This window comes from Barbus barbus (genome assembly GCF_936440315.1).
Source record: "Barbus barbus genome assembly, chromosome: 45".
NCBI lineage: Eukaryota > Metazoa > Chordata > Actinopteri > Cypriniformes > Cyprinidae > Barbus > Barbus barbus.
In genome coordinates this window covers 3,132,558-3,153,319 of record NC_136723.1, presented here as the reverse complement: position 1 = coordinate 3,153,319, position 20,762 = coordinate 3,132,558, and the positions used below count along the sequence as shown (strand labels likewise).

The 20,762-nt window shown below is 36.6% G+C and overlaps 1 protein-coding gene across 1 annotated transcript in view; it reads left to right on the top strand.

Annotated features, from left to right (window-relative positions):
- Positions 1–3,312: 3,312 nt before the first annotated feature.
- Positions 3,313–20,762, top strand: part of LOC306864180 (mitogen-activated protein kinase kinase kinase 1-like) — a 69,379-nt gene continuing 51,929 nt past the window's right edge. The window contains exon 1 of the mRNA XM_079407941.1: positions 3,313–3,750. Within this exon, the coding sequence (XP_079264067.1) occupies positions 3,332–3,750 (419 nt within the window). The 5' untranslated portion in view covers positions 3,313–3,331. The remainder of the gene's footprint in view (positions 3,751–20,762) is intronic.

Below are 20,762 nucleotides of genomic sequence, written 5' to 3'. Positions count from 1 at the left end.
GGAAGTTCTGGAAGTCTTTCGTCTTGTTTACTTTTGCTGCAATAGCATTTTATTTTACTTGTAGAAATTAAGCATGATTTTTCTCTAATCTCTCACTTGGCATTAAATAGGACACAGCTCTCAGTAAAAATCTGAAAGGTAAAAGTATGTTGAATGTAACCTTTAAGAATAGGGCCTAATAAAGTCTTCCAGTTTTCTCTGTAAATCAGTGCAAAAAAATACTCCTTAATTGAAATCTTTAAAACGACTTTTAGGCCTATGCTTTTTTGTTGCACCGTTGTTTTATTCATTACTCACCATTTTTGTCTTTCTCATTTTGTTTAACCTGCACTTGGGATCAGTACTGCTGACATTGCACACGTTGAGGCAGAAATACTTTGTGTCATGGTCAACGTGCGCAGGAAATGCAGAAGCTGCAGGAAGCCTGACTGGCTAAGAATAGCGCTTACTGATGGAGTGAATCTACTTGAACAGGAAATTGCTTCCTCCATGCAGCAGCCCTCGCCCTAAACCAGTCCTCAACCAACAGGACTTCTGCTTTCAAAAACCCATTTTTGCTGATTCAGGTATTTTCTGCTGCTTGCAATTCAGATAAAACACAATCAATGCACTGTGGTTTTTAAACCCAGAATTTTTTTTATTTATCTTCCAAATATATGTGGTCTATTCCATAAAGTGGAGTTACTATGTGTTTTCTTTAAAAAATAATGCTGCATTAAGCATACTCTTGAGAAAAAGACGTGTTTTTCATTGCAAGTGCACTTGTGTTCTTTAAATTAAAAAAAGTATATTTAAAAAACATTGCAGATAATATATAATATACATGATATAAGGTCACTTAGTTAGACTTTCATGACTCCTTAACACACTTAAGTATACTCTTTTGTAATATTATCTATTTAAAAGTTTTACTTTGAAGTATGCTTTTAAAAAATTACATTTTAATAATCTCGTCATGATTTAAAGTACACTTTTGGTTGGTCTCAGGATTATATTTTGTGTAACTGTTTTGTTCATATGTCTTGGTTTCACTCTTTCAGTTCAGTCTTTATTAGTTTCCTTAGTTAGTCCTTATACTGATTAAGTTAACCTGTTTATAATAAGTTCTCTTGTTATCCCTTTATATACACTAAGATTGGAAGCAATTATAATATGAGTGCATGCTGCCTGAATCAGAAACTGTTTTGATTTTCCAAAGGTTTTGTTGATGAATTAAAAATGAATCAAAGGTAAGATAAGTTTTTTTTAGTTAAAGTGCTCTCTTTGAGGAAAGAAATAACATTATAAGTGTAATCCAGTCAAATAATTAAATAAATGTTCAGATGTTGTTGATTAAATCGGTTGAACACTCTTTCACATGACAGAAGTATAAAAGAAAGCCAAGAACCTACTGTACAGCACAGCAGTTTAACATCTCGGCCCATCAAAGTGATGTACAGTGTTTGCAACGTTAACTGCTGCGTAGCGTCTGCCCTGGGCCAGAACAATTAAGACTATGTGCCAGATTGCTAGAAAGGAGGCTTCCCATGAGGGATGGAAACCCTCTAAAAGGTCAGATCTACCCTGAAAAATAATGCATTTGTGTGTAAATCCCATGATTTTTTTAATATATAAAAAGCACTTAATAATCACTGTTTAAAAAAATAAAAAAAATAGAATGGTAATTTTCTTCCAGGTACATTATCCATTTATTTTGTGGACATTTCCATGAACTCTAAAAAGCACAGCGCAATGCAAAAAGTCAAATAAATAACACAGAAAATTGATTCATACGAATATAGTCCATTGTGCCCTATTTTTCTGGATTTTTTTTAGAGTGTACAATTCATTGCAGCAGTGATGGGGCCAGAGCAGATTTAAGTGCCTGAAATAGTTTTTGCAAGTACACACTTCTTTGAAATTGTTTATTGATCTCTGACTGTTGAAGCCAGACATAAAGTGCCAACATAAATGACAAATTTAACAAACCTACTTATAGTCTTAGGCGCTTCAGAAGTTTGTGAAGAGCCTTAGGTGCTACACAAAGCATCTTTCCTCTTTCTTATGATGCTTATGTCAGTTGGAAACAATATCATCTTCTTCTTCTTATGTATCGGAATGAAAGTTTCCTACAATTCTAAAGTAGCCTACTAACCTCTCACTGCTCGTTGTAATTAGATGGGCCATTTTTGCTAACATTGTGGGCAGTTGTGATAATGAATTTGAGTTTCTGCTTGATTTTAGAAATAGCCCTTTTTAAAGCTTATAGCCTACTGATTGTATTCATCACCACACATGAATACTGTAATTATCTATCAAATTTTCTTTTAAACTCAGTATTTCATTTAAACTTTTTTCCAAACTTTATTCCTTTAATGATGATGAACAATAATGATAACATTTGGCAAAAGAGACTGAGTTGAGATGCTGATGCATGCACATTTTTTGCTCTTCATTTAGTTTTATTTATTGCTATAAAAATGTTGTCTTTTTCAGTAAGTTAAAAAAGACAGAAATATACATCGTTTTGTTTTTTTGTTTTTTAACCCAAAATCACATCAACATACATGGCATACTGGGTTGCCAGAGCTGTTAAAGCAGGGGTCGGCAACCTTTTCGGCATGATGTTGCCGACTCCTGCACTGTAAAAAAAAAAAATAAGTTGAGCCAACTTAAAATTTTAAGGCAACCAGCTTCAGCAGATTTTAGAGTTTTCTCAACTTATTTTTTTAGGAAATTTCTCAACTTTTTGTTGTATAAACTTAAAAATCTGCTGAAGCTGGTTGCCTTAAAATTTTAAGCTGGTTCAACTTATTATTTTTTTTACAGTAACGGTTCTTTTTAGTGTGTTGCTAATTGGTTTCTTAAATGTTCTGGTCAAAAGAGGCCACTGTCAAGACTTCATATTGGTCTTGAGTCCCTCCTTCATTGTAATTTTGATACTTCAATGATACCTCAAGCCATAAAGCTTGTTGAGGAGAAGTCTGGAATTACTTTTAAGGGTTAGGAGAAATTTTGTGTCAAATTTTTTTTTCACATAATAGCAATAATAATAATCCAAATAAATAAATAAATGACTGTCTTTGGGCTGGACGTTTTGAGTTGTGAAAAAATAGTTTCAGTATGTTTTCATAGTTTTCGACATTTATCTCAAAAGATTAAAGCCCCATCTTTAATTTCTGTGACACTGTGCACGTAGCAGATAAGTTCCCAGAGGAGTCCCTTAGCCCCTCCCTCTTTTGCAGACGACTCCTCCCATCGATCCGGAAGCCCCTCCCTCTCATCCTCCCCCAAATTCCCGCCACTCCCTCTCTCATAGAATCTATTAAGTGCCAAAAATTCAGGACAGAAAATGGCGACGGCGGGGAGCCGGACGTCGTCGTTAGGCGGATTATTAGACTCCAGTAGCGGCACAAACGTCGTGAACGGACTTCAAGGCAGTTCCAGCGGCTCCACACTTTCGAACAGCAGCGGGAAAGTGAAGCGAAATGCCGGGGAGAGTTCGCAGTGGAGGCGGAAGGTGAGGAGTGTGGATCTGGATAAATGCGAGAGCGGGACGGCAGCGCTGCACTTCCTCACGGTGTCCGGTCCCGGCTCGATCCAGACCGCCTTACTGCAGCAGAGCCTCGCCGAGCCGTCGCTCGCACAGAAAACCAGCGAGAATCCGTGTAATAGTGCTCAGGAATGGATGAGAAGCTCTTTAAAGAGCAGCGAGAGTCCCGGCGCTGAACATGGAGCGGCTGCTGTGGACCTAAACGCTTCACACAACAGGTACAAATAACTCCCAAACTCTTCCAAAACGTGTTTCTGTCGTAAAATGTATTTGGGGAAAAACACATTAGCCATATAAGTAATCTTCTCGCTGACAGAGCTCCTTGCTCTGTAATGTATGTGTGAGGAAATGCAGTGCAATCTTACTGGAAGCGATGCAGGTGAATTCAAACATTCTTCAACGGTTTCTTTATTTGTGCTGATCGGAAAGAACGGGTTAAAAGCGCAAGCTCAACTAATTAAACCTTTACAAATAAACCGACATCTAATTTAACGTTCACAACCTGGCTTAAAAAAGTAGTTTGAAAAACGTACAAAAAAACATCTGTTTTTTGCCCTTTATTTTTTACTTATTTTTCTATGGCTGTTGTTGGTCGTTCTCCAGTGATCTGTGACGTGTGTCCCTGCAGCACTGAACCAGTCTGAAGCAGCACTGATATATTTATAGCAATAACAACAATACACTGTATGGGTCAAAATTATACATTGTTCTTTTATACCAAAAATCAGTAGGATATTAAGTAAATATTATGTTCCATGAAGATATTTTGTGAATTTCCTATCGTAAATATATGAAAACTTCATTTTTGATTAATAATATGCATTAAGAACTTAATTTGAACAACTTTAAAGGTGATTTTCTCAATATCTCTATTTTTTTTGCCCCCTCAGATTCCAGATTTTCAAATAAGTTAGTTGCATTTCTGCCAAATATTGTCTGATGCTAACAAACCATACATCTTATTTATTCAGATGAGGTAACGTTATAAATCTAAAATTGACCCTTATGACTGGTTTTGTGGTTCAGGGTCACGTGTGTGTTTCTAATGTTGCATATGTTCAGTTCATATTCGAGTGTGTTGTTGGAGCCCGAGTCTCATGTTCAGCTCTGTGTTATGAATATGATGAGGATGTGTGAATATCATCATGTGAGAAAGCTGAGCGTCTGCGGGTTGAATGACAGCTGTTTTCAGCAGGATTTGCTGCAATATGAGCTGCAGGCTTTGAGACTGTAAAGATAATGAGAGATGAATGGAAGCTGAAACCTAAAGAAACTGCTGGAGAAAAAAACTGCGTGCCTTTGTGAGCTGTTTTCCAGGATAATCCTTGAGAGTATCCTCTGAGCACACAATTATTACGAGAGATTGTGCTGTCAAATGATTACATCCAAAATAAATGTTTTTGTTTACATAATATATATGTGTCTGTACTGCGTATATTCATTATGTATCTATAAATAATGCGCACACATGCATGTATACATTTAAGATATTTTATATTTATATATATATATATATATATATATATATATCGCATTGAATAACGCTGGATATATATATATATATAAATATTTATCATGTAAATATTTTCAAAATATATATGTGTGTGTATTTATATACATAATAAATATACCCATCACACACACATAATGTAAACAAAAACTTTTATTTTGGATGCAGTTAATCACGATTAATTATTTGACAGCACTGGTTTAATACTTGTAATTTCCTGTTTCATTGTTTACTATATAAATAACTAGTGCATGACATTTTAAAATTTGAGATATTGATATTGAAACGTGTGTGTATATAGCAAAAGTGTTAAACAGTATGGTTAAGTCACATGATGTTACTTTTAATTAGCCTGTTTGTTTTTCCAGTTTTATTGTCTCTCTCTTGGGTGTTTCTGAGCCATATAGGGATTCACAGTGACTCCAAACCATGTTTTACGTCACTGAGCTTATTCAACCCCTCAGGTGAGAACAGGAGCATCAGTCATTGTGTGTTCATGTGTGCTGGAGTCACTGTTACAGGTGAAACAGTCCTGATGAGAACAACAGGTGTTGAACCGTGTCCGTTTCTGACACTGCTGTTGAAGCAGATGTTCTTCGGCTTGAGTAATAGTAGGACAACTCATCGCTCAAACTCTTTTCGTTGAGAGATCAGTGCATCACCTTGAGCTGTTTTTGATTATGTTAAACGTGAGGAAGTGTGGAAGTTATACACCACTGTCGGCTCCAAAATAAAATATAATAATGGTTGTTTTCAAACTGGTTTCCCAAACACTCTGCCAGTCTTTTATTAGACGGCTAATTGAATTCTTCTGCTCTAAACTCACAATTGGTTGAGCTGGTATTGAGTCACAATTTAGACTTTTTGTGGGAATCAGCCTGGCTGACATGTAGATGTCTCAGTGAGGCAGGTGAACGTATTTAAACATGGAAAAAAAGTGACATTGGGGGTCCATATTATACAAAGTTTAATAATAGCTTGACAGCTGTTGAGCTCGCAGAGAAAACCTTAAGGCAGCGTTACTTTGGGTCTATTTACGCTTGTTCACTTCATGCATTTTCTTTGACTGGATGGCATTTCAAAACTCATTTGAGATAGATTGCAGTCTGATCGTACAAACAACTTCAGGAGATAGTTTGAGACTCTAGCATGAAGCATGAATAAATGCATCTGGCATTCGACTCTGTTGAATTTGCAAATAGCGTGGGAATTGAAGATCGGATTTATATTTGTTTTGCAGAAACTCGTTTATGTGGCAAAGTATAAATGGAAGAGTTTGAGAAAATGCATGAAGTGAAAACTGTAAATAGGCCCTTGTGAGTTTTGTTTACATTTGTTGCAGCAAACTTTCTTCCAAATGATTTCCAAAGACCTTGTTTTTTAGGCAGAAATATTGGATGTGATTTATTGCAGAAGTCATTTATTTCATTTGTGAATGTGGACTGAATTGCTTAATGTTTCTCAGCAGATCTGCAATCGGAGCTTGACATTGTGAAACAGCGGCGTGGTTTTCCAGCGCTGTCTGGTGTGCGCGCTGGGGTCTGGAGTTTCCTGTGTGCTTGACACAGTTGGTGTGCTTCCATTGGGTGTTCCCAGCCCACAGAATCGTAATTAATTTGTTTGCGTTTCTAACGGATGTGGCTGGGCTTTGAACACTCTCATTGAGCATAGACGGCTGGTCCAATGTTGGAGCAGATACTACCTCTAGAAAAGAAAATGTAACCGGCCATTGATTTAGTCAAACAAGAGTGTCAGATTAAATGGTTTGTTGAACTTGTGGGTCAAGATCAAGAAAGTTTCTTTACATAAAGGCTGTGTTTTTTTAAAAGAAATTAATATTTTTATTCCACTAGGACATATTAAATTGATTAAAAATTACAGTAAAGGCTGTTGCAAAAGGTTTCAAATAAAGGCTTTTCTTTTGAGCTTTCTATTTAAAGAATCCTAAAAAAAAGTGTTTCAACTTTGATCATACATTTTTCTTGAGCACCAAATCAGCTGAAGTTTCTGAAGGGTCATGTGACACTGACAACTTGAGTAATGATGCTTAAAATTCAGATTACAGCAGGAATAAATTTCATTTTACAATATATTACAATAGAAAACAGATATTCTAAATTGTGATAAATATTTCATGGTTAATTTAAAATATTTCACTGTTTTTATTGTATTTTGGATCAAATAAATGCGGCCTTGTTGAAAATAAGAAACTTTTTTCAAAATGAGCAAATCTTACTGACCTCAAACTTTTGCTCAGTAGTTTGTATGTCTGTTTGTTGGCTAATATATGGTGAAATTTGTTGACAGTTTAACAGACTTGTAAATAAGTAAGGAAAGACCGAAGGTGCATCCCAAAGATGCAAATACTTTCTTACACCTTGGATTCAAGATCTACTGTTGCTATTTAAGATGTGTCCAGTCCTCCATTACTAATTTAAAAAATGGCATGTTAGAACTAGCAATGGCTTTGGTTGTTTTTGAGAAATTGCAGTGAAAAGAATGCTGGACAATTGTGTAATATTGAATTTATACACCAGTTCAACAAAGTTTTCTGTGTCATGCGACATGAAATCAACGAGACATGGCGCTAAAACATAAAACTGCTTACCTCAGGCTTTTATCCCTTCTTTTGCTGCTTCCACTTTTTCAGCACACAAAAAAACAACTGCTGTGTGATTTATCATGCTCTTTTTGTTTACCGCTCGCGCATGCCAATGACGTTTTATAGTAACGTGCGTCGTAGCGTACGAGTGAATAGGTGTCATCATCGTACAGTCTAAACACATGTCGTAGTTTATTAGATCCTTGTCGCACAGTGTGGCATGCAATGATCTTATAGGATTGCTAAAATCGTGCAGTGTGTTTTGGGCTTTAGACTGCAATATCAGACTCTGATTTGGTGACTGGATCTAACGGCTGTATTTAAAAAAAAAATGCATTAAAAAATAAACCACCACATTTTTGTTTCAAAAATAGATTGAAGCTCTTCCATCTTGAATATTTATCAGCTCTTGAGATAAATTAAAACCTTTTATTATGAACTAACAAATGGTTGATTTTGAGAAACATTGAACGTTCACGCCAAGTAGTTTTCTTTGCAGGTAAAATACATTTTGTGTGATTATGCAGCGCGTTTTTGGTATTGTGAAGTATCTAATGTTTCGTTCGTGTCCTATAAAGAGCATGTGATTCATTGGCTTGTCTCTGTTAATGGTGGTCTGTCAGATCTCTAAAACTGACCTTTCCAGGGCCGCCCACAAATTAGCTACAGACCAACATCTGGGGCCAGAATGACTTCAGTGCTGAGCTGGCGCTCCTCAAACATTTGATCTCAAACACGTTCTTGACTGGCATTCTTCCTGTTGGAAATGTCCTCTCGACGAGCTCATGCTTGTAAGAAGACTCCCAAAGACTCGTGAGGTCCTCTGGAGCTTTATTGTGACAAATATAGCCTCTCGTGGGAGTCCGCGGCAGCCTAAAATAAAGATCTACGGTGTATGTGGCGTCCTAAACGCTCGCTGAGGGAGTGACTCAGTGGTGTTTGAGTGTGAAATGTGACACTTGTTAAAACTGAGTTTAGTGCAGATTACGCTTCACTTATAGATGATAAATTTAGCGTTCTCGTAGTGTTTTCTGTACTAGCATGTACATAAGGCCTGTTCACACTTAATGCAAGTGCTCTGTTTGAGGAAACTTTTTTTTTTTTTTTTTTTTTTTTTTTATATATATATTTATTATATATTTATATTTATTTATTTTTATAAATAAATATAAAAGGAACAGAACAGAGGTACATTTATGCAACATTGCTCTACACGTCTTGCACAAAAAAAAAATTATTCCTCACAATTAATACACAGAAACTGCAGCAGTGTTTTTAAAGGTCCACTGAAGTGCTTTGAAACACACCAGCGTTATTCAATGTGTTGACATAATTTCAACTGAAACAGGAAGACATGGCAGGACATATCAAGGAGTCAATGGGCAAATAGCTTTTGTAAATGGGCAATAGCTTTTCTTTTATATCACAGTTTTACCCAGAGCCGTTGAGCTTGGTAAAGCCACATTTGACATTGTGTGACAGCCACAATTTCATCCATATCGCTATAAAATGTTTTCCATTCTATTCGTTTTGTTCTAATTTATGAAAAAAAAAAAAACATTTATTGTTCTCTTTTGTAAGGCCCTTTGGATAAAAGCATCTGCTAAATGAGTAGATTAAAATCTAAATTTAAAATATAGCATTCAGTTAGGGCTGAGCGATTTTACCGATTGACCACAATTTTTAACAAGGTGGGTGGGGTCAAGACAATTGACATGAGCACATGGCTCAGAGAACTAAACAAGACCAGCCATGTGCTCAAACAAAACAAAAGCACATGGTCAGCAAAACAAATCACTAGCCATGTGCAAAACAGGACACGAACACGCAGCTAATGAGAAGACTCATAAGCCGCGTGTTCACAAAAAACAAACATGAAAGCAACACGGAGCAAAACAAAACGAGAAAAAGCATGCGGCCGAAACCGAACCGCGTGCCGAACAAACACACACAGAGGACAGAGGAGCGCACGGCCCGAGCGAACTCGAAATCGCACGCTCCCTAGCAAGAACTCCCTAGCAAGAACAAACCAAGAGCGCTCCACCACCGCTCCATCACGTACAATTCATGCCAGCGACCCGTTATATAACTGCATATTTAGCAAGAATTCACATGTTAATATTTAGCTAGCTTGATCGAGAAGGATCACTCAAATCAGAAAGAATGTCTCTATATGATGATGGCAATGGACATAAGCGGTAAGTTATAGTTCTCAAGGAATTAGTCTACATACTGAATATTTTCAGCTGAAAACATGATTTAAACAAGTACTACAACAAAACGTAGGTATTTTCATCATAAACAAAATTTGCACCTCAAAAAGCAGCTATTATAATACTGACAACCATGTTATTAGTCATGTGGACGTGGTAGGAAAAAAGTTTGCACACTAGTGTTCCTATAAGTCCCTTTGAAACTCTCCTGTTATTTTATTTTTTTAATATACATGATGAACAGAACTGTGATATTTCAAACATACTGAAATACTTTAGACACGGAGCAGTGTTTCTGATATCAGTGAGCGCGGAGTGATTATTAAATGCTCGGAGCGCGGAGGGGAAATTGTTGACGCTCCACTCCGCTCACATACTCCACAAAACTGTGGCTTTTTGTTTGACTGTCCTCCTACAGGATTTAACACAGAGTAACAGCTCACTGCCAGTTACAAAATACACTGCAACAGCCAGTCACAGGCAATTCTAGTTGCATTTTTCATCAATTAATTTCTTAAATTATCCTTTGACTATGTTCTGGCCTACCAACTAGTGGCCAAATTGTTTTTTTGTCCCGATGCCAAACTTGCTTGCCGACACCTGCTGTAGATGTCATTACTTCAGAAGTTCTAAAGAGTTTAAAAAGTTCTAAACCTTTTTGAAATATTTCCCTTCTTCTGCATTCCACAGACACATTTTGACATTATGCCATTTCCAGCACAGTGATGTAGTGCTGTGTCTTTGTGGCTTGTATTGTCTCTGTGGAGTGTTTTAGCATGTTTTGTCTAATGAGCGGAGGCCTCTCCATGGCCACCAGGAACTGCGTGTTTAAAGCCCAGGGTTAGCTGAATGATCACGCCTGGACGCTGGACACAAAGGCCCGGATATTTCCATACCCATTAGGCCCTGTCCGCAGGCACGGGGTCCCCCTCCTCGCAGGTTTTGTTTAGTTAACAGCAGGACGAGGCAAGCTGGAGATTACATGTGAAAAGTAAACACATGGGAGCGTGACTAATAAGGCCCAGATTACTGGTTAAAACAACAGGTCATGTGGCAGGCCTCGACGAGATGCCCTCAAACTCACCCACGGTATGAGCAAAAACACTCTGAAAACAAAGGAAATGTCTTAAACCATGTTCAGTCACTCTGTTCATATTCAGAGGTTTTGGACGTTGGTCCGAGTTAGACGTGTTCAGTAATGCGATTATATCATGGAAATGAATATGCACAATATTGTTATTGTGGGAACTTCAAAATAATATTATTTATTACAGATTATTCAGATTTTTTGAATGCTTTTTTAGAGTACTTTTCCCATCAACTGGTTACAATGCACATCCATTGTATGTTGCGTCAAAGGCGCGTGTGCACAGATGAGAGAGCGCATGGCAGAACATGTGAAGGAGACTCACTGAATGAAAATGCACATTCACAGAAATGCAGCCTTTACCCCGGGAAACCCCTGTAAACAAAACAGCTGCACAACTTTGGGTTTTTGAAACTTATTCAAATGATTTAAATAGCCATTCAGATTTGTGTATTTTCTAGGGTGTTCATCACAGCGCCAAATACTTAACAGGCTATTTATTTTCAGCCTTTTTTTGTTTTTTTTACATTTGAATCTGGACTACATGCCTAGATATTGTTTGAAAACGTTTAGATTCTTTATTGTTCTGAGACACTTTAAGGCTCCAATATTTAACATTAGTTAATTCATTAGATAACAAAATGCCAATGAAAAACTCTTCTAAACATTCATTAATCTTGGGTAATTTCAATATTTAATAACACATTAAAATGAAAAATTGCAACGGTGTTATTTAATGATCTCAAGCTAACATGAACTAACAGTTGTTTTTTATTTTTTTTAACAAATATTAATAACTTCTGTAGCAAATGTATTGCTCATTGTTAATGTTAATGCATTAACTAATGGCAACTATGAGGTCTTATTGTAAAGTGTTACCTATTGATCTTTATAATTCTTTTGCACTTTAATCTGTGGGAAAAAAAATGTATCAAATGAGGGCTGTTGACATACTGTGTGTTGTAACGGCATGGGAAAGGGCCATCGATTTTCCCAGCGTCTCGTTGGCCTCCGGGGACCGTCAGCGGGAAACTTGATTCGGCCTGTAAATTGGGAGTGACTGTCAGTTGATTGGCGCTGTGGATGGGCACGGAATCCATGGGCTTAGGAGGCGACACAAAGAGAAGCATTGTGAAACGCCAGCGCTGTTGTCATAATGAGGAGGATCCCAGCTCTGTGGCCAAAATAGAAAATGGCCAAGTGTCCCTTGACCACCTCGCAATCCCTCTGGCCTCTCGTGCCTCCCTTTAGCTAAAGTAAAGTTCAGTATGTTTGACGTTAGCATGGCCCCCTCCCAGCGTCCATCCGGGCAGCTGTCCTGGGACATTGTTCTGCTGTTGTCTTTTGTTTTACTCTGTCCTTTTGAGGTTGGGTTTAATCTCCATTGACCGTTTTCCTGAGTCTCTACCCTTGTTTGTCTACCCTTTTATTTTTTCCCCCTACTTCAGTGTTTGTTGGTTTCTCTGGATGCTGTCGGAAAGACTCTTTTAATGGAGATGGACTGTGCTGGTAGTTGGTCTTTGCTATCCTTTCCAGCACCGTGAGCTAGTAACCTCATTTCTCCTGCATGGACTGCAGATGTAACCTGACCTCCACCCCCACAACCGGGGTCAAAAAGTTACTCGTGATTTGGCCTGTTACTTTTGGACGCTGCCCACACTCCCTCACTGGAAGTGCATGTGAGGTTACTCAGGGAAATATAGCCCTTTATGTCTCTTCTATATAAATAGACACATGGGAGCATGACTTGCATATAATAAAACCCAGATGGTTTAGACTGTAAATGGTACAAAAGTTTCATAATTGGACCAAAAACGGTACAGATATTCAAAAGCTCAAATGTGCATGCATATGTTTTTAGTGAGAACTATTAAGATGTTAGTTAAGCTAAATTAACCTTGCAAGAAAAGTTTACTGCTAAGTCTACTATTCAACATTTATTTAACAATTATACAAATTAGGTTGAATATGTTGAATTAATATTCAGTTCATTGTTGCAACATAAATGAAATGTTATAAATAATTACAGAAAACATAATATTTACCTCTTTCCCACAATGTGTCTGCTTTGTTGTTAGGGCTGCACGATTTGGAGGGGAAAAAACACTCTTAAAGTTTTTACAAAACAATTTGGTTAGCTGTGGTTGCTAGAATAATTTTGTAAAAAAAATTATAAATACAGAAAAACTGTCAATACATTCACAGTACAAACTGTAAATTTTACATTATAAAACTTGTATTTTACAAATAAGAAATTTTAAGTGTAAAGCAGTAAATTCAGCAACACGCTGCTAAAATTTTTGAACTTTTAACGTACTGACAACCATCATAATAATGCAGTAGGTAAAAGAGAGAGCCACATGAAGAATCAAAGTTTATCACAAGCAGCTTTTCCACAAGCTGAAGTATACAGATGGTGCACAGTCATTCATGCAAACACAAATGGTAAGTCAAGTCACCTTTATTTATATAGCGCTTTTAACAATGTAAATTGTGTCAAAGCAACTGCACAATATCAAAAAATAGTGTCAATAATGTAAAATGAAAAGATAAAAAAAAAAAAGATTTTCAGTTAAAGGCATTTCATTATTGAATTCAGTGATGTCATCATGCAGCTCAGTTCAGTTTAAATAGTGTCTTTGCAATCAGGTCGACGATATCGCAGGAAATGAAGTGTCCCCAACTAAGCAAGCCAGAGGCGACAGCGGCAAGGAACCAAAACTCCATCGGTGACAGAATGGAGAAAAAAACCTTGGGAGAAACCAGGCTCAGTCGGGGGGCCGGTTCTCTTCTGGCCAAACGAACCAGCAGTTCAATTCCAACTGCAGCAACGTCAGATTGTAAGGGCTCAACTGGTTCGAGTGGTCTTTCCTGATGGCTGTCTAAGTGGCGGGGTCCTCACTGGGGAATTATCAAATGGCCAGAGTTTTGAGAACGCAGCAGACGTGGAAGACTATAATGTGATAAGAGCTTGCTCAGGTACTGAGGAGCTAAGCCATTCAGGGCTTTATAAGTAATTAACAAGATTTTAAAATCTATATGATGTTTGATGGAGAGCCAATGCAGTGTTGACAGAACCGGGCTAATATGGTCGTACTTCCTGGTTCTAGTAAGGACTCTAGCTGCTGCATTTTGCACCAGCTGTAGTTTGTTGATCAAGCGTGCAGAACAACCACCCAATAAAGCATTACAATAGTCTAACCTTGAGGTCATAAACGCATGAATTAGTATTTCTGCATTTGACGTTGAGAGCATAGGTCGCAATTTAGATATGTTTTTGAGATGGAAAAACGCAGTTTTACAGATGCTAGAAACATGGCTTTCAAATGAAAGATTGCTATCAAACAGCATACCTAGGTTCTTAACTGATGAAGACGAATTGACAGAGCAGCCGTCAAGTGTTAGATAGTGTTCTAGGTTATTACATGTGGGGTTTTTAGGTCTGATAATTAACACCTGTTTTTTCAGAATTTAGCAGTAAGTTATTCGTCATCCAGTTTTTTTTTTTTATATCGACTATGCATTCCGTTAGTTTCTCAATTTGGTTTCACTGGGCCGCGAAGAAATATAGAGCTGGGTATCATCAGCATAACAGTGAAAACACCATGTCTCCTGATAATATCTCCCAAGGGTAGCATGTAAAGCGTGAAAAGTAACGGCCCTAGTACTGAGCCTTGAGTTACTCCGTACTGCACTTGTGATCGATATGATACCTCTTCAATCACTGCTACGAACTGATGGCAGTCAGATAAGTACAATTTGAACCATGCTAATGCACTTCCACTAATGCCAACAAAGTGTTCTAGTCTATTTAAAAGAATGTTGTGGTCGATAGTGTTGAACGCAGCGCTAAGATCCAGTAGCACTAATAGAGAAATACAACCACGATCAGATGATAGAAGCAGGTCATTTGTAACTCTAATGAGAGCAGTCTCAGTACTATGATACGGCCTAAAACCTGACTGGAATTTCTCACAGATACCATTTTTCTCTAAGAAGGAATATAATTGTGAGGATACTACCTTTTCTAGTATCTTTTTACAGAAAAGGGAGATTTGAGTAAATTAACTAAATCTGTGTGTAATTAACTAAATCTTTGGGGTCAAGTTGTGGTTTTTTAATGAGAGGCTTAATGACAGCCAATTTGAAGGTTTTCGGGACATATCCTAATGACAGTGATGAATTAATAATAGCCAAAAGAGGATCTATGACTTCTGGAAGCAGCTCTTTTAGTAGTTTAGATGGAATAGGGTCTAACATACATGTTGTTGGTTTAGATGATTTAACGAATTTATACAATTCTTCCTCTCCTATAGTAGAGAATGAGTGGAATTGTTCCTCAGGGGATCTATAGTGCATCTGATGCGATATTGTAGCTGACGGCTGCATGATTACAATTTTATCTCTGATAGTATCGATCTTGGAAGTAAAGTAGTTCATAGTCATTACTGCTGTGCTTTTGGGAAATGCCAACACCTGTTGATGCTTTATTTTTCGTTAATTTAGTGACTATTGAATAAATGTCGGGGGTTATGTTTGTTTTCTTTTCTGCGCTGTTGGATATGCTGAGGAATTGAGATAAATCAGGAAGATTATTTGCAAAGCAGTCCTTTGTAGTAGAGGTGATGGTTCTACCATACTTGTAACAAGGTGTAGAATTTACAGTTTTAGCTATGTGGAGTTTACACAAGACTAGATAATGATCTGAGATAGCATCACTTTGCTGCAGAATTTCAACACCACTAACATCAATTCCATGTGACAGTATTACATCTAGAGTATGATTTCGACAATGAGTAGGTCCGGAAACGTGTTGTCTAACCCAAATAGAGTTCAGAATGTCTATGAATGCTGATCCTAATGCATCTTTTTCATTATCGACTTAAGGCCATTGCACACTGAGTCCGAATTTTTCTTCCGAAATTTTCGCACGTTGAAAAATAAATACGACCTCACGTTTTGTCAATCACGTTTGCACACTGCCTCCGAAATTTTCGTCTGTCAAAAAAAAAGGTTCGATTTTTTTTTTTTTTTTTTTTTTTGCGTTATTCGCATCCGTATAAAGCATTTTGAGATGCTTTGAGAAGGTGTTTTGACAATTCAGAGCCACCGTACAAGCGAAAGCCAAAATCCAAAATAGTGTCAGACAAATTAATACACTTCGTCTTGCAGCACAGCGCACTTTATGACAAACAAATTGCGGAATACAGAATATAAAGAACTGCTGTAGCCTATTTTTTATGCCTGGCGCGCACCTTTCCGATGCCGCAGTTCGGTGTGTGTGTGTGTGTCCATACCTCAGACAGTCTCTGTTCAGGATAAATTGGTTCACGGTCTTTTTATTATGTGGATTCAGTATCGCTAGCAAAGTATCAAACTGAGGCATTGACATCCTGAAATAAACTTTGAATCTCTCGAGATAATCCCGCAGCTCTTTGATAAAGAGGTGGAACCTTCCTCTCTGCGCAATCTAAGGATTGGATGGACCCAATATTTCCTTTTTCTTTTTTTAAAAAGAGAGAGGACAACAAAATCATCCTCACTACTTAAAGACATTTTGTATAGTTTTGCGAATTTTTTCGCAACGGATTAATTAAAACGTATCGGACTCAGTGTGCAAGACGAATTTTTAAGATTGTGCGTGACGAATTTTTAAGATTGCGAATGCGAAAAAACGCATGTGAAAATTTCGGACTCAGTGTGCAGAGACCTTTAGATATTAAAATCGCCAACAATTAAGACTTTATCTGCAGCCAGTACTAACTCGGATAGAAAATCTGCAAATTCTTTAATAAAGTTTGTGTGGTGCCCTGGTGGCCTGTATACAGTAGCCAGTACAAACATCTCAGGGGATTTATCACTAACGTGTTTCTCTAGATAATAGATATATGCAGCACCATAACTTCAAACTAGTAACACAATGCAATAAACATTCATTAAACAGCAGATGTAACCTAAATCCCAAATGTATTTTGTAAACTGATAACAAAAACTATTAAGAAACATGATTATTTAAACAAAATACGTTCATATGTGGAGTGTCCCACAAGGAATTCTGGAAATATCAGTTTACAGTTTTTGACTAAATTATATGTTGATTTGTTCTTTTAGTTCTAAAAACAAAAACAAAATTATATGAAATGGGCTATCTTTTAGATCTTTTACCATTTGTTTTCCCTGTAGTGGTTTTACAGTATTTTGCAGTTAAAATGACACTCCTTTTTTTACAGTGAAGTTAGAATTTCTAAAATAAAAACAAGACATATTAATGTTGTAATATTGTGTCATGGTCAGCTCACTTCAGAGCCGAGGATACTACATGTCACTCCAATCATCACCAGTATCTGCGCTGTACTTTCATGCCCCATAGCCATCTCACCATCAGCTGAAAATACAAGGAGAGCTTTCTGTTCCAGTCCCTCGGCTGCTTTCTGAGAGTCAGGGTGAGCAGGGTTCAGTCAGTGCTTAAACGAGAGCTGCTGAGCGAGAACTGGTCATTAGATTTGTCACTGACTCTTCTCTGCATTCATCTTCTTTGAAGGCAATTACAGTGGTGCTTTAATGCAGAGCGTGTGTTCAGCAATAAATTCTAAAATGATTGCAGAACTATTTTTTTAATTCAGTGTTAAAATTGATAGCGAAAGGCAGAAATACATTCCCAAATGCTGTATATAAATGCAGTCAGATTGAATAAGGTCAATCACAATGGTTCTCTGCAGTCTGTTTAAATTATCATGTTTGGCAAACAAGCAGTGGAGATTTTTACTTCTTCCATTTGATTCATATAATTCCATAAGAGTCGCCCATAATGCCCATGTGTGTGACACAAATTATAATTGTTTAAATTAAAGAATTTAAATTAATTGGTTGATAATTTAGAGCTTTGTGCAGAAATTTACAACGTACGTGTATTAATATTGTTTGTGTAATAGAAACTTCGAATACTATGAACAATGAGGTATTGCTGTTTTTAAATTTGTTTGGATATTGGTTGACATGCAATTTCCCAGATTGCATTTTATGTTTGGATGGAAGAACAAATGCTACTGGTCTCTATAACCTGACTGCTGTGCTGTTATTGAACCAGTGACCACTTTGTTGCATGCTGGTCTGTTGTTGTAAGAGCATGGATTTAAATTACTTTAACATTATTTCAAATCAGAAATTGAACTGTGGTACATTTGGTTTCTCACACTAAGAAAAACAAAGACAAGCCGGATGTAACATGGATGGCAGATATGCCACACTGGTAGCTGAGAGATTTTGTCATTGTGTCTCACTTAAACTCATTATTTTCTGCTAATAGAAAATAGTTTCTCTCAGTAATATCCTTCAGCAAGTAAAAGATTTTATTTGCCATAAAAATAAAGCATATGTATTAGGTGACAGTGAATGAACATCAGTTTGTAAGCTAACCTAAATGTAGTAGCTGGTCCAGAAGAAAAATAAAAGATAACATCTAGTGGGCGACCGATATATCACCAAGGCCGATATATCGGCTGTTATTGGGCATTTTTCAAATATCAGCATCGGCCGCTAAGTTTTTCTGTTTGGCTGAGGCGTTCGAGGCAGGACTTTTATTTTGACGGCGCTGAGAATGGCAGCGCTTGAGCACACAGTGCTCACATTCTCCCTCTTGTTTGCTGTCTGTTTTGTCTTATACGGATAGAAGTCTGTCTAATAATCAGAACTGGTAAACAAAGGAATTAAAAGTATACAAGAAATATTATAATGATTGCTGTTATATTATTTGTAGTAGAAAGGCAAACATTATAATACTTTCTCGTTTGCCTTCAGCATTCAGCAAATATGCATTTATGTAATTTAAACAAATCTTTGAATGACTAATGAATATTTAATTTCACAATTTACCTTGCGAACTTAGTCGAATCCAGTTGTGATATCTTGGGAAGTGTGCATTTGTATCCTGCATGATCGCGTGTGCTCTGCGTGACGGTCGGTCAGTGTGAATTGAATGCTTTAAACTCGTGATTTTAAATTATGCTGCACTTTATCCATTTGCCCACTGTCATATTCATGTTATTTTCACGGTGTGCTGTATGTAAAATGAGTTTTACTTTGGCTTTTTGAAAAAATATGATTCCCAATTTCACACAAACTTCCCAGAAGAGTGCCCTGTTGGTTACAGTGTTCCTTTTTAATTATATTTTTAGCAAATAATTATTTATTTGTGAAATACTTTGTCATCTAAAGTATGTTTATTTTACACATTTATTTTGTAACAATTTTCTAATTTCAAATTTCTTGAATATTAATTAAAATTATATCGGCCATCGTCCACCCCGCTTTCCTAGATATCAGCATCGACTGTCAAAAAACCAATATCGGTCGACCACTAATAACATCCTAATTATTGATAACAATACTTACTTAATTACTTCTTTCTTTCTTTCTTTCTTTCTATAATGAGTTCATTCATTTATTTATTTGACGTACAAAAAAAATCAGTCTAGTTTTCTGATGTAGCATCATTTTGAAAAGACCTAAGTAGATTTTCCTTTTTAATTGTCGTCTATTTATTTATTCAATTTTGGTTTATTACACAAGTAATTTGTTTACTGTTTAGTTTGTTATTGGTCTAGTCTATCCTAAAAGAAATTTAGGAATTACACAAACTTTAGACTTTTTTTTTTTTTTTTTTGCTTTTCCCTGCAATCCTAAAAATGAACAGAATGTCATGAGACATGAAATAATGTTTTGACTCTGTGTGACCTAGAAAGCGTTTAATCACTCCAGCAGTGTGAAAGAGCTCTGGAGTATGCAGGGGAGGTAAATATAGACTTTATTCATAAGTCATTAATATCCTTTCAAGAAACCTGTGCTTTGTCAGCACCATTGACATCATTTATTAACAAGGATGTTGACTGTAAAGTTACTTTTTATCTGAGTTAAAACTGACCCAGAGTTCATTCTGAGGATGGAGTAAATGTTTAACATGTTTTGTGTTAGAGCTGGTGTTCATGTGAAACCAGCACTGGAGTATATAGGTCATCATGTGATCCGTGCACGTGGCGCATCAGTTATGGATCGGAATGGGATTTGCAGTCTAAATATGTGATTTTGATTTTTATCAACTTTGGTTAATTGATTTGAGCAATACCGTTAGCTGATATGACCAAAAAAATCAAGCCAGAATTTCTCTCTGTGAGCTTTGGCTGCACCAAACATGTCTGGATATTTCTTAAAAAATATATTTTAATGCCAGACGAAACAATGCTGATATTCTCAACAAACTAAAACAGAAATCAGGAGAATTTACTATGTATTTACTCGGGTAACTCTAGATTGTTTCCATGGTATTGTGGCAGAAATGTGGGGATATTCATATACATTTATATTATATTATTAATGTAGTTTATGCTTAATGTGTTTACATTACTATTTTTCTTTACAAATCGTACAGTTAATTGAACTAGAAACCATATAGTTACTTTTTACCATGGTAGTGTGGTTTTACCTGTGGTTATGATCTACAAATGTATGATACTATGGAATACCAATGCTTAATTTTAATAAGGTGAAACTCAATCAGAATGTTTACATTTTACCCTATAAAAATGTTTAACAAAATGCTAATGAAAATAAATTTACATCTGCATCCCAGCTCAAGGTACTGCTACTGTCAGTTCAAGCTACTGTCAAATATGCTATTTCAAGAGACGTGTAATATTATTAATTAATGTTATTAATTCTACCTCAGTTCTTCCAAATCAGGTGCTACTGCTCTCAAAATGTTATGAAATGTAATTCATAGGGTCTCTACTCAAATGGTCAAATGTCCCATGACTACTTTTAAT